This window comes from Lissotriton vulgaris, chromosome 11 (assembly GCF_964263255.1).
Source record: "Lissotriton vulgaris chromosome 11, aLisVul1.2, whole genome shotgun sequence".
Classification (NCBI taxonomy): domain Eukaryota; kingdom Metazoa; phylum Chordata; class Amphibia; order Caudata; family Salamandridae; genus Lissotriton; species Lissotriton vulgaris.
The window spans coordinates 359114237-359132050 of record NC_141699.1 but is presented as its reverse complement, the minus strand read 5'-3'; the positions used below and the strand labels follow the sequence as shown (position 1 = coordinate 359132050).

At 50.2% G+C, this 17814-nt stretch overlaps 1 protein-coding gene across 1 annotated transcript in view; it reads left to right on the top strand.

Moving 5' to 3' along the window:
- Positions 1-17814, top strand: part of SNRNP200 (small nuclear ribonucleoprotein U5 subunit 200) — a 442987-nt gene that overhangs the window by 205975 nt on the left and 219198 nt on the right. Inside the window, exons 25-26 of the mRNA XM_086943332.1 lie at positions 12918-13024; positions 13826-13944. Coding sequence (XP_086799458.1) covers positions 12918-13024; positions 13826-13944 — 226 coding nt within the window. The remainder of the gene's footprint in view (positions 1-12917; positions 13025-13825; positions 13945-17814) is intronic.

Sequence of the window (17814 nt, the reverse complement as noted above, 5' to 3'; positions counted from 1 at the left end):
ACGCATCGTGCACGAGCTTGCCGCCTGCCTCCACAAAGCCAGCCTCCACAAAGCCATCTGTTGCTTTGTGCTCGGACTCAGGCCGGCATTTCTCCTCCCCTAATTACCGGACGGCACATCAAAGGCTGCTGCTACCCATGCGTCTCGTCACCCTTCGTCCCTTATTTTAAAAGCGTCCAGAACATCGCAGTGCAGTGCCAACTGATTTGAGCCAGTGGAAACATAGCAGACACTCCTTTGAATCTCATTTTCTGTTTCCAAAACAGAGACCAAATAGCTGGACCTAAACGTTCCTGTCCTTATCCATAACTCAACATACACAAGCAAACATTTTATGTGGAAGGACATTACCTACTGCTGTCTTTAGTGTTTATCAGTGTTTTATGTTATACATCGAGTGGGTCCTCATGTTGTAATTGATTAGGGTCTCCTTGTAATTGATTGGGGTCTCCCTGTAATTGATGGGGGCTCCCTGAGCACCATCATCACATTCAGTGTATCTCGGAAAGAACTACCGAGCATGCATGCAATCACACAAACACGCATCCACCATCACACATACCAGGAGGAGAGACCCTACATCTCACCAATAGGTAACATCCCACATCATTGCTCCAATGAAAATCTCATGCACAGGCCACCACATTAATTGTACGTACCAACACACATACTCACACACCTCATTCCACACACAATCTTGCATCATGCATTTTTGCAGCATTGCACCCTCATATGCACGACATCACACAACATCAAGCAAGCACAAAGGCTTCAGCGCCTTGCCCCCCCCCATCCCCTTCGTGTGTGTCAGCCCGTCCTGAGACTGCTTCCCGGGCCGGCTAAAACCCCACCCCCCCACCGAAATGTTGCTCTAGCTCTAGCTCTAGTTGCACCTCTGCACAACATACACCATCACACCCGAAACACGCACACTGTGAGGCAATCTGCGTGCTGTTTGCTGACTGTATGCCAAAATGTGCACTGCTGCGGCCCGTATTGGTACGGTTGAGTGTGTGTGAGGACTGGGCACTGCTTCCCCCTGCCCTCTCCTGTCTGTTTCTCCCGTCTGTTACCCGATCTGTGTGTTTTAAAAAACCTTGCATTGTTGCTGTCTGTGATCTCTCAGGTTTTGGTTGTTAATGGAATTTGTTCAAATCACTTTTCACAAAACGGATTAGCTTTGTAACTGCGTGTTGAGTTCAATTTTCAAATGTAGATGGTTTGGCCTGTGGAAGTAGGCGTTTGTCCTAAAAAAAATGGTATTCCCTTTTCAAAACATCTGAAGAACACTCGCTGCTTGCTACCAGCGGATTGTAATGCTGGGGAAGGAGAGTAGTCTATTTACTGCAACATGAAACACCTGACCTGCTCAGACTTCCACTACATGACGACGTGGGAATGGTCCTGAAATAGCTCACATCAGATATGCACTCACGTTTGTCCTGCACGCACATAGCTGCTAATGGGCGATATATATATATAGCTCAAGTACAGTACTCCATTCAGGGACAGGGAACTTGACATCACTGGTAAATACGACTGTCTAACTGATTATGCAGTTTATGTTCTCACATGCACCTGTGGGCTTAGATATGTGGGAAGTACGAAGCTCCAGGTGCATGTGAGAATACTGCAACATATCAGAGCCATTATTAATTGCGACCCGGCATATCCGGTCGCCAGACACTTCAAAACATTCCACAACAAAAACATTGATGATTTGTCCTACTTTGTAATAGACTCCGTTCCATTGCCACGCAGAGGGGGCAATAGGGATAAGCAGTTGAGACAGCTGGAAACTAGGTACATCTTAAATTTGGATAGTAAAAGTCCAAATGGCCTCAACGCCACGGACGATATGCACACCTTTCTATGAGATTGCTGGTTAATTTTTTGATTATTTATAAATTTAGACATTATTTGACCTCAATAGTTATTTATTTCTTTGCTCTTGCAGGCTTGCAATGAGTGAATTTTGATATTTACTGCCTTTTCAGTAATCATATTTTCATACCCAGGCTTGGGTATTGTTAATGTCTCCGTGGGGGTCCACATTGGAGCCTCTTTGGCGTTCAAGTAAACTTATTGTTTTTTTTAGTAAGTTCTTTCACTTCTGTTTTACACCTTTATTTTTGCACCAGTAGCACTTAACAAGGCCAATCCATTATGAACTCATTTATATTACTCACATTAACTTAGTATTCTTAGCTTCAACAACATGGTATGACTTTGATGTTTTTAGCAGGGACAGACGAGATTCAGGATATTCTAGCATTTATGCAGACACCCTCAATTGATAAAGCTTATTACCTTTATTAATAGATTATATCACTCTGGAATCAATCTGCCATTCATGTAAATATATGAATTCAAATAGTATTTATTTATATTTATTACTATTTATTGCTAATTTTTTGCACAAACATTTATTGCAATATTTGCACTACCGTATGTCATATTGTTGCTGCTAAAACATGTTTTATTGTCATGTACTTTTTCATCTGCTCATCACAAACTTTGCAATTTGTCTATTAGGCATTTATGCTGCTATTTTAGAACAATTCTGGTAATTGTTGACTTATTACCTTTGGGTTTGTCCCCATGCATTTAAGCTGTCATATAAGGTGTTTTACGCATTAAGCTGATGAGCGTGTTTAACACTGACTTTTGTGTATAACCATGAATTCTTTGGATTTACGTGTTACAATAATTAAGTATGTTTTCACTTTTTATGGTCACATGGTGATAGAAAAAAATGGAGAAAAGAGAAAAAAAGCATTTAAATACCTGCTGTTGCACTGCTGACCTGTCATGTGATCAAGGGTACTTGTTACCCGAAACGCGTCATGCTGAGCACTAAGGGATAATAAATCTCTCCTGCCTACATTTCATGCTGTTGGTGGTTCGTTGTTCTGATTTTGCCCTCGAGGAGAGAACAGAAGTGTCTGCATATATATATATATATATATACATATATATATTTAGATAACTTCGATTGTGACCCGAGCAGATGTGGACAAACACGACATGAGGGAATCGCATGCTCTGGTGTTTCTCCGTTCACATTTCTTTCCGATCCTTCTGGTTCTTGCAAGTGATTAGTGGGGTTTCACGCTTGTTTATCTTTTGCCTGCACTTCAACTTTCCATCCAGTCAACAAGCAGTACTTTCTTTCTGTTCCACCAGTCTATGTACATTTTTTCCACGTCTGTCGCAAAGCTTTCAGTTTCTCGTGCATATGTATAGCGCACTTTGTGGCTGTCTCTATAACAGCTCTTTAAACAAATGCTTTTAAATCACCCCATGCTGTGCTTGCACTTCAATGGCATTCGTGCCCCTCCCTTTAGTCGCAGCTCATCGGATTCACTTTGTCAGCGCTGCTTGCACAACTGAGAACCTCCCATAAACACATAGGCCTCCCCCCTGCAGCATTCCCCTCTTCCACCCTTCCCTTTCAGTGTGCTTGGAGAGAGGTCTCGCATTTGTGAAAGTTTGAGTCATTGGCATTATAAATGACAATGCTATTTATTTATTTATATATTGGTTTTCAAAACAGATAAATAAAAAGGCATTGTCATTTACAATGCCACTAGCTTAAGTGTAAGCAAATGGTTGATTTATTTAATTGCACTTAGATCCAGAACTGTTAAACTAGCTTTAGATATTTTGATGGCAACAATATAATATTTGAGTGTATAATTGTAATTCAAGTTATTTTGTAGCTGAGTTGTGCTTTTGTCCGGAATTACTGAACTGGCATGTGTAACTGGTTGGCTGCTTCCATAATCATGGATGGCCCTGGTTACCAAGAGTATAAATACAACAGAGACATAAGTATAGTATAGATTTGACTTGCTGTGGTACATATCATACACAGACTGCGTGCACACAGTTGCAATTTGGCCTTAGTGGTCAACATGAGGCTCGATTGCATGATTTTGAAAATGGCGGGAATTCGGGTCCCTTAGTTCAATATGTTGTGGTTAATACCAGATGGAAAATAGACAATGTGCTTTCTTTACTGTGTAGTGCATTCATTGAAGGCACCTCCTTTCTGAAGTGTATCTATTACGGAGTTGGAAGTAGGTCACACACATAGATTGGGCTGTTATGTGCTAACGAGTGCCCAACAGGCCTTTCTATACTCCCTTAGGTACATGAGATAGATGGCACAATTTGCGACGTGATGAAGTCTCAAAATCTTAGGAAAGGTTTGAAATGTCACTGAGGCTTTATTACTTAGTATTTAACTCACAAAGAATTAGCATGGATCCATGATTGTGTATACATTTGGGTATCACTTTTGTTCCACACTTGCACTTTTGAGCACTGCGCCGTCTTCACTCACAAGACTGTTTTTAACATGTCAAGGAGAATATAATTTTGTAAAACATGACCAGTGAAATTGTTTTTTGCTTTTACGTCATAAACTGTTGTCTTGAGTATTTACAGGTCTGCATATGTGGTACTGACCGAGTGTAAAATGGACCCACGGAACCACCGCTCAACTACACACCACCGCTCAACTCCACACCATCGCTCAACTCCACACCACTGCTCAACTCCACACCACTGCTCAACTCCACACCACTGCTCAACTCCACACCACTGCTCAACTCCACACCACTGCTCAACTCCACACCACTGCTCAACTCCACACCACTGCTCAACTCCACACCACTGCTCAACTCCACACCTCTGCTCAACTCCACACCTCTGCTCAACTCCACACCACTGCTCAACTCCACACCACTGCTCAACTCCACACCACTGCTCAACTCCACACCACTGCTCAACTCCACACCACTGCTCAACTCCACACCACTGCTCAACTCCACACCACCGCTCAACTCCACACCACCGCTCAACTCCACACCACCGCTCAACTCCACACCACCGCTCAACTCCACACCACCGCTCAACTCCACACCACCGCTCAACTCCACACCACCGCTCAACTCCACACCACCGCTCAACTCCACACCACCGCTCAACTCCACACCACCGCTCAACTCCACACCACCGCTCAACTCCACACCACCGCTCAACTCCACACCACCGCTCAACTCCACACCACCGCTCAACTCCACACCACCGCTCAACTCCACACCACCGCTCAACTCCACACCACCGCTCAACTCCACACCACCGCTCAACTCCACACCACCGCTCAACTCCACACCACCGCTCAACTCCACACCACCGCTCAACTCCACACCACCGCTCAACTCCACACCACCGCTCAACTCCACACCACCGCTCAACTCCACACCACCGCTCAACTCCACACCACCGCTCAACTCCACACCACCGCTCAACTCCACACCACCGCTCAACTCCACACCACCGCTCAACTCCACACCACCGCTCAACTCCACACCACCGCTCAACTCCACACCACCGCTCAACTCCACACCACCGCTCAACTCCACACCACCGCTCCACTCCACACCACCGCTCCACTCCACACCACCGCTCCACTCCACACCACCGCTCCACTCCACACCACCGCTCCATCCATCCATCCCCCCACCTCATCCATCCATCCCCCCACCTCATCCATCCATCCCCCCACCTCATCCATTCATCCCCCCACCTCATCCATTCATCCCCCCACCTCATCCATTCATCCCCCCACCTCATCCATTCATCCCCCCACCTCATCCATCCATCCCCCCACCTCATCCATCCATCCCCCCACCTCATCCATCCATCCCCCCACTCCCTCCCTCCCCTGCCCCACACTCATCCCTCCCCTGCCCCACACTCATCCCTCCCCTGCCCCACTTTCCATCCCTCCCCCGCCCCACTTTCCATCCCTCCCCCGCCCCACACTCCATCCCTCCCCCGCCCCACACTCCATCCCTCCCCCGCCCCACACTCCATCCCTCCCCCGCCCCACACTCCATCCCTCCCCCGCCCCACACTCCATCCCTCCCCCGCCCCACACTCCATCCCTCCCCCGCCCCACACTCCATCTCTTGCCCTCTCGCCCTCCCTCTATCTATCTTTCGCCCTCCCTCTATCTATTTATCGCCCTCACTATCCATCGCATCACCACAGCATCACTCAGGGGCACCACAACATCACTATGCGCTACCAGAGCATCACTGAACGCCACAGCATCACTCGTCGCCGCCACAACATCATTCACAGCCACCACAGCATCAATCTGTGCAACCATTCAACAACAACTGATTCAAATATGTTCTCTCAATGATTCAAACGTTATTACAAATGTCACAAAAAAAGTTAATATTTCACTTCTGTTCTTGTATTTTCATCACAATAAAATACACTAAACATAATCTTCCAAAAAGTTATTTGCAAAAGTTTAAGCTATTGCCGTTATGAATTACAGGAACTTTTATTTAAGTATTAAATATTGAAAAAAATACAACCCATTGTTATTTTTAATAATAATACACCCAAGTCATGTAAATACAACACATATTGCATTACAAATGCTATAGGTGTCACGTTTGCAAAAGTTAACACTATTGGCATTGTAAATGACAGTTATTAATTTTGCTATTTTCAAAACATAAATAAAAAAATGTGTCATTTACAATACTAATACCTCTAACTTTACTAATGCGAGCCCTAGTGCATTGCAAATGCTTGTTGAGTAGAACGGCCTCTGCAACACTTTGAAGCTCCGCTCCTGTATGGAGGATAACATCCATTCCAAGGCTTACTTGTCTAGCCCTCATTTTTTGAGGCTTTGCAGGAGCAAAGAGTGGTTGACTGTGTCGAAGGCGGAGCTGAGGTCAAGCAGCACCAACGCCACCGTCTTGCCTTCATCTGCATGCCTATGTATAGTTTCCGTAGATACCAGCAGAGGTGACTCCGTTGAATATGATGGCCGGAAACCTGACTGAGTGGGATGTAGTAGATTGTGCTCATTCATTTGCAAGGTTAGTTGTATGTTAACTACCTTCTCTGCGATCTTGGCGAAGTAAGGGAGGAGCGAGACTGGTCGGTAATTATGGGAGTACCATATGTGACCAAAGGTTTGTGATGCTCACTAGGAACCTCTTGGAGCAGCTTAGGGTACTGACAGTGCTGGTGCCTTGCTCACTAAGGACCTCTAGGAGCAGCTTGCGGTACTGCACCTTCCACATCTATATTAGACCTTCTATAAATGTCTCTTCATTAGCTCCACATAGAGTATAACCTAACCTAATCCGGAGTTAATATAATTCTTTTGCCACATTTCAAAGCTACTAATTGTATATATGGACATAGCTATTTGAATGTACTCCTGGTACTGTCTTGCATGCAATGCATTATAGGTAGGGTAGATTTACCATATCTTCAAAGTTTATGATGGTCACTAGGGACCTCTAGGAGCAGCTTGCGGTGCTGCACCTAGACAAGCAGTGCTGGTCCTTGCTTACTAGGAACAGCTTGCGGTACTGCACTGAGACATACAATGCTGGTTTCTGGCTCACTATGCAATCGTTTGCAATGCACTAGGTTTCGCATTACTGAAAGTATGAGCTATTGGCGTTGCATTATTATTTGCAACGCCAATAAAACTATCAGTAATGCAAGACCTATTGCATTGTAGATGCTTGCTATAAATTGGTTTGGGATTTTTATTGTATTGGGGCTCTTGCTTATTACCTGTTTGGGGATTTCTAAATGTTTTATACATGTTCTTTTGACCAAGCTTGAATGATCTGAAAGAGACACGTTAGTGATAGATTCCTTACCTTAGAATATCCCCAGGCGTCAGACTGGATCCTTAAACTTTTGCGTAGCAGTACCCTTGCGCGTCGGTAGGCGTCGTCTGCGGCTCCGCGTCCGTAGTGGGCGCCGTGATGACGTCGTCGGAGTACTTAGACGCCGCCTCCGCGTGCTGACGTCAGTTCTTAGACACAGTTCTTCTTTTTCCGTGCCAGCAAGCGCAGATCTGGAAAAAGCAGTAACCCTTAGTCAATTTTTGACTAACTTTTTTGGATCATTTTTGATGATTTCTCGAAGTCTTATGACTCCGATCGGTGCCGTAGGGATGCCTGGTTTCAAGCACTGCGAGGATTGCGACCACACGATGTCGGTCACGGATCCTCACCACCTGTGCCTCACTTGTCTAGGCGTCGACCACGACGACAAGGCCTGCTCCGACTGCCGGGCCCTCTCTTCGAAAGCCAGACGGGAGCGGTCCCGCAGGCGACTCGAACTCCAGCAGTCGGTCCCGCGCCATGAGAGGTCCCGGTCCCACGGGAGGTCGAGGGACAGGTCGCGGGCTCGGAGCCACCACAGTTCCGAGAGTCGGCACCACTCCTCTGGGTCAAAGTCATCGTCCGGTAAGAAGCACAAGAAGTCGAAGAGGCATCATCGCTCTTCTGACTCCCCCTGATGCTTGCGCGATGCGGCCGGGGGTTCGGGGGACACCGCACACGTGGCTCGGTCAGAGTTGCGGGCGTTGCGTCCAGCTCCACACCCTCCGGTCCCTGCGCGAGGCGCGACGCCGGAGGAAATAGAGCGCTTCCTTATGGCCATGAGGTTCCTCTCTCCTCCGACGGGCTCCGCGGCGCCTCCAGGCCCAGCGGACCCATCTGGGGCCCCTAGCGGGTCGGGGGCTTCGGCCACGACGCCGTCGGGTGCTTTGGCCCTGACGACGCCGGCGCCTTCGGGCCCTGCGCCGCCGGGCCCCACTGTCCTGACACCGCCGGCGCCTTCGGGCCCGGTGCCGCGAGACCCCACTGGACCCTCTTCGGGATCTGGATCATCGCCGGTGGACCGGGATGCAGCCAAATATTCTATCCGGTGTGGGCTGGATACCACCGACTCACTAGGTAGAGCGATGGCAACGACGGTGGCGGTTAGACGCCACGCCTGGTTGTGGTCCGCCAACTATTCGGCAGATGTCCAAAACTTTCTGATGGACATGCCGTTTGATAGCCGTCGCCTTTTTGGCGACAAGGCAGACCATGCGCTTGAGCGCTTTAAGGACTCCAGGGCTACGGCCAAGTCCTTGGGCCTCTCGGCCCCACGCCAGCAAACGGGTGCCTTTCGCTCCTTTCGTGGCCAAGGAAGGGGCGCCCCACACGTGCTGCCAGCCACACGCCGCAGACTAACTTCCAGCGCGGTGGCGGCCGTGGAAATCACCGTGGAGGCAGTCGGGGACAACGGCGAGGCCAGTCCACACCTTCCCCAGCAGCATCCGCCTCTAAACCCTCCTAGTCCGTGCTTCTCAGCCCATGTGACGCCAGTGGGGGAAGGGTTCGCCATTACCACTCTCACTTTGGACAGGTGGGTGCTGCAGATCATCCGGAGGGGCTACTCCCTCCCCTTCGAGTCGACCCCTCAAGCCATGCCACCGCAACACCACCGCGTATTGGGGGATCACTTGCGGCTTGTGCAGGAGGAAGTTTCGGCCCTCTTGGCCAAGGGGGCCATCGAGCGCGTTCCTGGGCCAGAAGTAGGACGTGGTTGCTACTCCCACTACATTCTGGTACCCAAGAAGGGCAAAGGGGGCCTACGCCCTATCTTGGACCTACGAACGTCAACGGCTTCCTCCGGAAGGAGAAGTTCAAGATGCTGACTCTAGCCTTAGCTGCCCTGGACCCAGGAGACTGGATGGTAGCGTTGGACTTGCAGGACGCTTATTTCCACATCCCCGTCCTGCCGGCCCACCAGCGGTTCACGGTAGGCCACAAGCACTTTCAGTTTACCGTGCTCCCCTTCGGCCTTACCAGCGACCCACGGGTGTTCACGAAGGTGATGGCGGTGGTCGCAGCTCATCTGCGCAGGTTAGGGGTTTCAGTCTTCCCCTACCTCGACGACTGGTTGTTGAAGGCGGGCTCGCCCCAGACAGTCGTCCACCACCTCCAGACAATGGCAGACCTCTTGCACCAGCTGGGGTTCTCCATCAATGTGCCGAAGTCACACCTGTGTCCCTCTCAGAAGCTCCTTTTCATCGGAGCGTTTCTCGACTCTGCGCAGTTTCGGGTTTACCCACCCGAACAGCGGGTTCGGGATATACAGGCTCTGATTCCAAGGTTGACGCTGCGGCTTCTGGGGCTGATGGCTTCCTGCATCCTTCTGGTGCATCACGCCCGTTGGCGGATGCGGGCTCTGCAGTGGGACCTGAAGTTTCAGTGGGCCCAGCATCAGTGCAACCTGTCCGACCATGTCCTGATCTCGGAGGGCACTGCTAGACAGCTGCAGTGGTGGCTCACGGACCGCGATTGAGTCAGCGGCAGATCCCTCTCCCTTCCCCAACCAGAGCACGTAGTTGTGACGGATGCGTCCCTCCAGGACTGGGGAGGCCTCATGGGAGAGGCGGAGACAGAGGCCTCTGGTCTCCGGCGGAGTCCCGGCTCCAGATCAACCTTTTGGCGCTGCGGGCGATTCGTCTAGCACTGAAGGCATTCCTCGACTCTGTCCGAGGGAGTGTAGTGCAGGTGTTCACAGACAACACCACCGCCATGTGGTACTGCAGCAAACAGGGCGGTGTGGGGTCGTGGACCCTCTGCCAGGAGGCTCTGCGCCTCTGGCAATGGCTGGAACATCAGGGCTTGACTCTGGTGGTTTAACACCTGGCAGGTTCTCTGAACGCCAGGGCGGACTAACTTAGCCGCCGGTGCATGATGGATCACGAATGGCGTCTGAACTCTGACGTGGCGCTAAGTTTCTTTCTGCAGTGGGGAGAGCCTTGGTTAGATCTATTCGCCACCGAAGATCACGCGCAATGTCATCAGTTCTGCGCGTTGGAATTTCCAAGGCGGCACTCGCTCGGAGACGCTTTTCGTCGCGAGTGGACTGTTGTACGCCTTTCCGCCTATACCACTTTTGCCCAGAGTGCTGAAGATCAGGTGCGACCGGGCACAAGTCATCCTTGTGGCTCCGGACTGGGCACGAAGGTACTGGTATCCCGAGCTACTTAGTATGTCAGTCGATCCCCCGGTTCGTCTGCCTCTTCAGGAGGACCTTCTGTCGCAGCAGCAGGGGACAGTCCTCCACCCGAACCTGTCCAGTCTCCACCTCCATGCTTGGAGATTGAGCGGCGACAGTTGAGGCCATTTGACTTGCCTCCTGAAGTCTGTAACATCATTCTGGCAGCCAGGCGTCCCTCCACAAAGTCGGTATACGCCTGCAGGTGGAAGAGATTTGTGGCATGGTGCACAGCAAAGGCTGTGGATCCCCTCAATGCCCCTCTTTCTGAGGGTCTTCTCTTTCTTCTTTCTCTTGCCCAGCAGGGCTCTGCTCTGGGCACTATCAAGGGCTACCTTTTTGCTCTTTCAGCCTTTTTGAGGCTTCCTGATCAACCTTCTTTGTTCAAGTCCCCTATTGTTAACCGATTCTTGAAAGGCATCACACATACGTTCCCTCCTGTTCCCTTTGTGATGCCTCAGTGGGACTTGAACTTGGTTCTGACTTTTCTGATGTGCGCTCCCTTTGAGCCACTTCACAACTGTCCTCTTCGCCTTCTTACTTTGAAGACTGCCTTCCTGGTAGCCATCACCTCTGCCAGGAGAGTGAGTGAGCTCCAGGCTCTATCCTGTAAACCTCCTTTCCTTTCGGTCCATCCGGACAAGGTTGTGTTGCGGACAAGGCCCTCTTTCCTGCCCAAGGTAGTCACAGCCTTCCAAATCGGGCAGTCCATTACCTTGTTCACCTTCTTTCCGCCTCCGCATCCCCCGAGAGAGGAAGAGAGGCTCCACTGTCTGGACCCAAAACGTGCGCTCTCGTTTTATCTGGATCGCACATGCCAGTTCCGGGTGGATGACCAACTCTTTATTGGTTACGTGGGCGCTAAGAAGGGGAAAGCGGTGCACAAGCGGACCATCTCGCGGTGGATCATCTTGTGTATTCAGGCGTGTTACTCCTTGGCTCAGAAGGTACCCCCTGTTGGGCTGAGGGCTCATTCCACTCCGGCCACAGCAACTACAACTGCCTTGGGCCGAGGAGTGCCCTTGCAGGACATCTGCCAGGCGGCTACGTGGGCCTCGCTGCACACGTTTGCAAGACGCTATTGCCTGGACAGCCAAGTCCGGAGGGATGGCTTCTTTGGCCGTTCCGTCCTCCAGGACTTTCTGGTGTGATTATTGGTTCGCAGACCCACCACCGGGGTTGGTATTGCTGGGGTATCTATTCTAAGGTAAGGAGTCTATCACTAACGTGTCTCTTTCAGATGCACAAGTTATTACTTGTGTAACGATATATCTGTAAGAGACATTAGTTAGTGATAAGATTCCTTACCGACCCACCCATCCTCCCCGTTCTGCGAACCGATATCTAGGGTTAAGGTCATCCCCTTTCAGGGCCCTAGTTTCATGCCACCAGTGTTAGTTCTATCATGGCTCTGCGTATCTGGCGCGGAAAAGCTGTGTCTAAGAACTGACGTCAGCACGCGGAGGCGGCGTCTAAGTACTCCGACGATGTTATCACGGCGCCGACGACGGACGCGGAGCCGCAGACGACGCCTACCGACGCACAAGGGTACTGCTACGCAAAAGTTTACGGATCCAGTCTGACGCCTGGGGATATTCTAAGGTAAAGAATCTATCACTAACTAATGTCTATTACAGATATATCGTTACACAAGTAGTAACTTGTGCTTCTGTGCGACAGCTACCCATGACTGATCTCAAGGATTTGTTAAAGAACCTTCCTGAACCGGCTAGAGATTGTGACATTAATACATGGTGAGGTCTTCTAACACCACCACATAATAATCCACTTTCCTACAGAGGTCTTTAACCCTTCTAAGAGGTAGAGTAAAGCAGAGGCTCATGTGCATTCAAGGCTCCTAGGTTCTCATGTGAATCAATAAAATATGTAATGCTAATGAACCATTGTTGCAGGTCAGTATTTTTTCATTTGTGTAACCGTTGTGCATGCTGAAGTATTGCTGGATACTGTGGTGATTACAAACTGCTGAACTAGTTTCCTCTTCCTTCTAGTCTGCTGGCCGCCTGATGCGTGCCATCTTTGAAATCGTGCTGAACCGTGGTTGGGCCCAGCTTACTGATAAGACACTGAATCTGTGCAAAATGATTGACAAGCGTATGTAAGTAAATACTAAGTCTAAGTCTGAATCTTTTATTAGCTATGGTGGATAAGCATCTACCTCACAACACCTGCTTTCTTCTTGCAGGTGCTAAAACAGCAAGGTGATGGATGGAATGCTTGAATTAATCTCAGCAACTGGCAACGGCTCTGGGCTGTATCCCAATCCATCGTTTTCTGCCCAGAATGCCACCTCAGTTTGGACCCAGACACATGCAAATCAGTATTGGCCCTGCTTCTCAGGGGAACAGTCCAGCCAGGAACTGCCAGGCCAGGTCCTCCCTGAACCAGAACACAAGCAGCCTAGGACTGGTTTTGCCCTAGGGTCAAAACGGATTTGCGTATAGCTGGGTAGAACTGAAGTGGCATGGTGTGCAAAATAAAGATGGATAGGGATGCGGTCCAAGTGATTACCAGTGACTGAGATGAATATGAGCATTCCATCCATCACAGTTTTGTATACTTATTGTTTCGCCCTTGGTGGGACAGGTGTGCCCCGTCGTGGAACCCAAACACATTGTGCCACTGGAATTTAATAGTACCCGGCTGATGAGCCCATAACTAGGGCAAAACCAGTCCTGAGTTGCTTGTGTTCCAGTTCAGGTAGGACCTGGCTTGGCTGTTGGGGCTGGACTGCTCCTATTGGAGCAAGTTCAAGACTGATTTGCATATAGCTGGGTCCAAACTGAGGTGGAAAGTTGTGCATAAATAATGATTAATTGGTATGCGTCCCATAGTGATTACCAGTGGCTGAGATTCATTCAATCATTCCATCACAGTTTTTAATACTTTTTTCTTGCAGGTGGCAGTCCATGTGTCCTCTGCGTCAGTTCCGCAAGCTCCCAGAAGAGGTGGTAAAGAAAATTGAGAAGAAAAACTTTCCCTTTGAACGTTTGTACGACCTCAATCATAATGAAATTGGTAAGTTAGGGAGATTGTCATACCTCCTAATAATGAGCGTTTGTAAATGGTTTTACTTAGTCCATAGACACATACACTTGTGAAACTACTGGAATAGTTGAGTGGCAGTCTGCTTCTCCTCCTGCATATGTAGGTACATTAACGTTTGATCAACAATCATGCTTTTGGCTCTCGCTAGGATTCAGCTTTTCGCAGATTGTGGAAAAAGCTGAACTTTTGACAGGCCAGAGTCTGCCTTTCAAGCTCATTTTCAAATGAAAAACCATTGTGGATAGCCAATATCGTGCTCACTCTAGTCACTCTAATTAAGATTTGAATCACTGACTTGCAAGATTCTCTTTTAACTACCTAGATTTTGGCTTAAAAAACTCTGTCATTGGTTTGCAGCCAGGAAAGACTACTAGGATTCAGTGCAAAAGAAAGTGGAACATGTTTGCTGTTGAGGTGTTTATAATGTAGTCATGAAAATAGATTGATATAAAGTACAGAAACAGGGATTTATATTGACCCTTTAAAAATATTGCATTACCTGTGTGGGAGTATCACGAACATACCAAATTTGCCATTGGCGTGCTGTATATTACCTTCCACTAGATGACCGCTGCATCATGGGATCTCCTTTATAGATAAGCTTCTCATCTACAAAAGCAGCTTCTTACTTGCAGCGACATCTGCTGAGTTAATGTATTAGACTGAAGTTATAGCTAGTTTTTAACTTAGCAGGCTCTCCTGAACACAAGATAGTTATCTAAATGTTTCCCTACTCTTGCATCCAAGTCTCATGCCTCCATCATCCAAATACATGGAATGTTAAATCGTCTTCAGGATGGGCGGAGGAATGGAGCAAGTGCCTGAGCCCAAATAATTGTCTTAAAAAGATTTGGTTTGCATTTCAATCTCAATTCTGAGTTATTTCAATACCTCAATATACCCAACGCTAAAGAAGACCTTCACGACCTGCTGGTTTGACAAGTCTTTGCATTCTTCTGAGAGGTATTCAGCATGTTTTGTTCCTGATGAAAGTCTAAAGGAAGCAAATCTCAGGCTTCATTTGCTTGCTCAATGCTATCTAGTACTGCTTGTTGTTAAAAAAAATAGTTCGTTGAGTTTCACAATAATTCAGACAGAACTAAGGATCAATATAAATCTTCCAGACAGAATTCTGATAATTATGCTTGCCTACTACTTTTTAGGTTTTGCCTCGCCGAAGATGCGCTCTGCGCATCTTTTCGGCGCAGGCGAAATCCTGTTGAGTTGCATAGTGTGGCTTGGTTCGGCCCTCGTCCTTGATTGGCTGGCTCCGTAAACGGAGCCTTGCCATTGGACGAGGGGCCTGTCCGTCAATGCCGGACCAGACACGGGGGCGTTCCCGACATTCTTTGGCTTTTGCCGACGTCACGGGACGCCGGGAACGCCCCCGTGTCTGGTCCGGCATTGCCGGCACTACTGCGTCTCTTCTCCCCCGTTTCCCGCCCCGTGACTGGCCGGCCGGCCAATCCTAGCGCGGCCGGCCGGAAGTGCCCGCCCCCCGCAGCCCGGGGGAAGAAGTTGGCGTCTAGGTGAGTGGCTTTCTTGCCGTTCCCTCCCCCCTCCCACTGCCCGTGTGCCCGCCCGCCTCCCTCCCGCTGTCCGTGAGCCTGCCCGCCCCCTCCCGCTGTCCGTTAAACATTAAGGGCGCCAAGGTGCGCACCGTGGGCAACGAACCAAGTTTCACCCACGAGTCTGTGGGTACCAGAAATTTACGTTCCGCCGGCTGGATTCGGTAGCCGACCGGGCTGTAAGTTTTACCCGGGATTACGTGCTCACCGGTTCAGGGGTGGTTAAAGCTGTGGGTTTAGAGAGCCTGCATGAGCCCAATCTATGTGGGGGCATGCCAGCCAGGGCTAACAGTGGCGGTCCTCAGGGATCTGAGTTCTGATGTGTGTCCCTGGGGGGGAGGGGTGGGGGCTGTGAGTCTGGGCTGACACCGCTCTCTGCTCCCTCTAGGCCTCGCAGGTGACCGTCTGCCCCCCACCCTGCCCGAGAGACTCCCCGCGAGCAAGAGACAGTCACAGGTAGACTTTACTAGCTGCCACAGACAGAGACCCCACAATGCCAGAGAGAGACCACCCCGCGGGGAAGCCCTCTGCCCCATTTGCTGTCAGAGGGCCATCTCTTGAGTGACGCAGAGGGTCGGGGTTGGGCAGAGCTGTGTGTGGGCCCCAGTCCAGGCATGCAAGAGTGCTGCAGGAGAGGTTTGGGGTGCAGTGCCAACGCTTCCGGTCCCCTTTCCCGCACTCTTCTTTCTGGCGCCCTCGGCCTAGCGCCGGAAGAGCCGCTCGCGCCGCTCAGACCAGCGGCCGCTTCCATTCCGGGACAACAGGGGGGTCCCAGGTAAGGCGTGAGGTGCGCTGACCGAGCGCCGTGGGGGTGGGGGCATTTCCGCAACCACATGGCCGGATCGCACTACCAGCCTGCAGGAACGAGGCAACACGGTGGCTTCGGTGGCCTCGGCTACCCTGGCTGACTCACAGCAAAGTTCCAGAGCGGCATGACCTCTGCTTTGAAGACGGATCGGCGCTGGAGGGGCGTCGGCCTTCTGGTCCAGGGGTATGGATGTACTTTTGGAGGAGACACCCCTGACCATGGCCGTGGGGGTTACCGCGTTGGTTCCCCTACCCCACTTCCGGTTTGGAAGGCCCCTCACGAACTTTGGACTTCTGGAACTGATGAGTATTTTCTTCGAATTTACTGTTTTGAGTCTGTTTTACCTTTTGTTTTTCTCTTTGTGGGGAGGGTCGGGAGTTGGGGGGTTTGGGGTGAAGGGTGGGGTGGGGTTCCATGACGGTGAAGAGGGGGGGCTGATGCGAGGACGCTTGTTGTTGTGTGTGAATGCTCTGGATTGGTGTGGGCAGGTTGGAGTTGCGATCAGGATTGGGGTGAAGGGTGGGGGGGGGTTCCATGACGGTGAGAGGGGGGGCTGATGCGAGGACGCTTGTTGTTGTGTGTGAATGCTCTGGATTGGTGTGGGCAGGTTGGAGTTGCGATCAGGATTGCTGCGGGCGGGTGGGAGGCTTTGGGCTACAATGGGGGGTACGTGGTTGGCCCTCTGAAGTTGCCTCTGACCGGAGGGCTCCTGAGTAAGGGGGAGAGGACTCTTGGGGTGGCAGTGGAGAGTTCTGGGGTTCGTTTATATTATGCCGATTAGCATTGGAACTTGGAACGTCAAAGGTTTGAATTCGCCACAGAAGAGGCAGAAGGTGTGGAAGTATATAGTGGATCACCAGCTTGATATAGTGGGGTTGCAAGAAACTCATTTGGCACGGAAAGATGAGTTGCGTCTACGGCATAGGGCGTATCCCATTATCTATAGGTCTTCCGCTGCCACGAAACATAGGGGGGTGGCTCTCCTTTTCCGCACTGCACTTCACTTCCAACCTGTAGAGGTGCGTAACGATAAGGAGGGCCGTTGGTTGATGGTCAAAGGGCTCATTCAGGGACGGCTATGCACCTTTGTGGTGGTGTACCTTCCCAACTCTGGTCAGAATAAGTTTTTACAAGGCTTGTTGCAGAAGGTTGGGGATTTTGCGGAGGGGCATCTGTTTCTGCTGGGGGATTTTAACCTGGTATGGGACAAGGAAATGGACAGCTCAGGGGGTCACAGGGCGGGTATGGGAGTGTTTTCTACTTCAACGCAACAGGTGGTGGGGGAGCTGGGGCTGGTTGATGGTTGGCGATTTTTCCACCCTACTACAAAGGATTACACATTTTTCTCCCACGTACACCACTCCTACTCCCGCTTAGATTACATTTTCCTCGGCCAATCACTGCGCGGGGACATTGTAGATGCCGCCATTCTTCCGATATCCGTTTCGGACCCCAGCTTGCTGG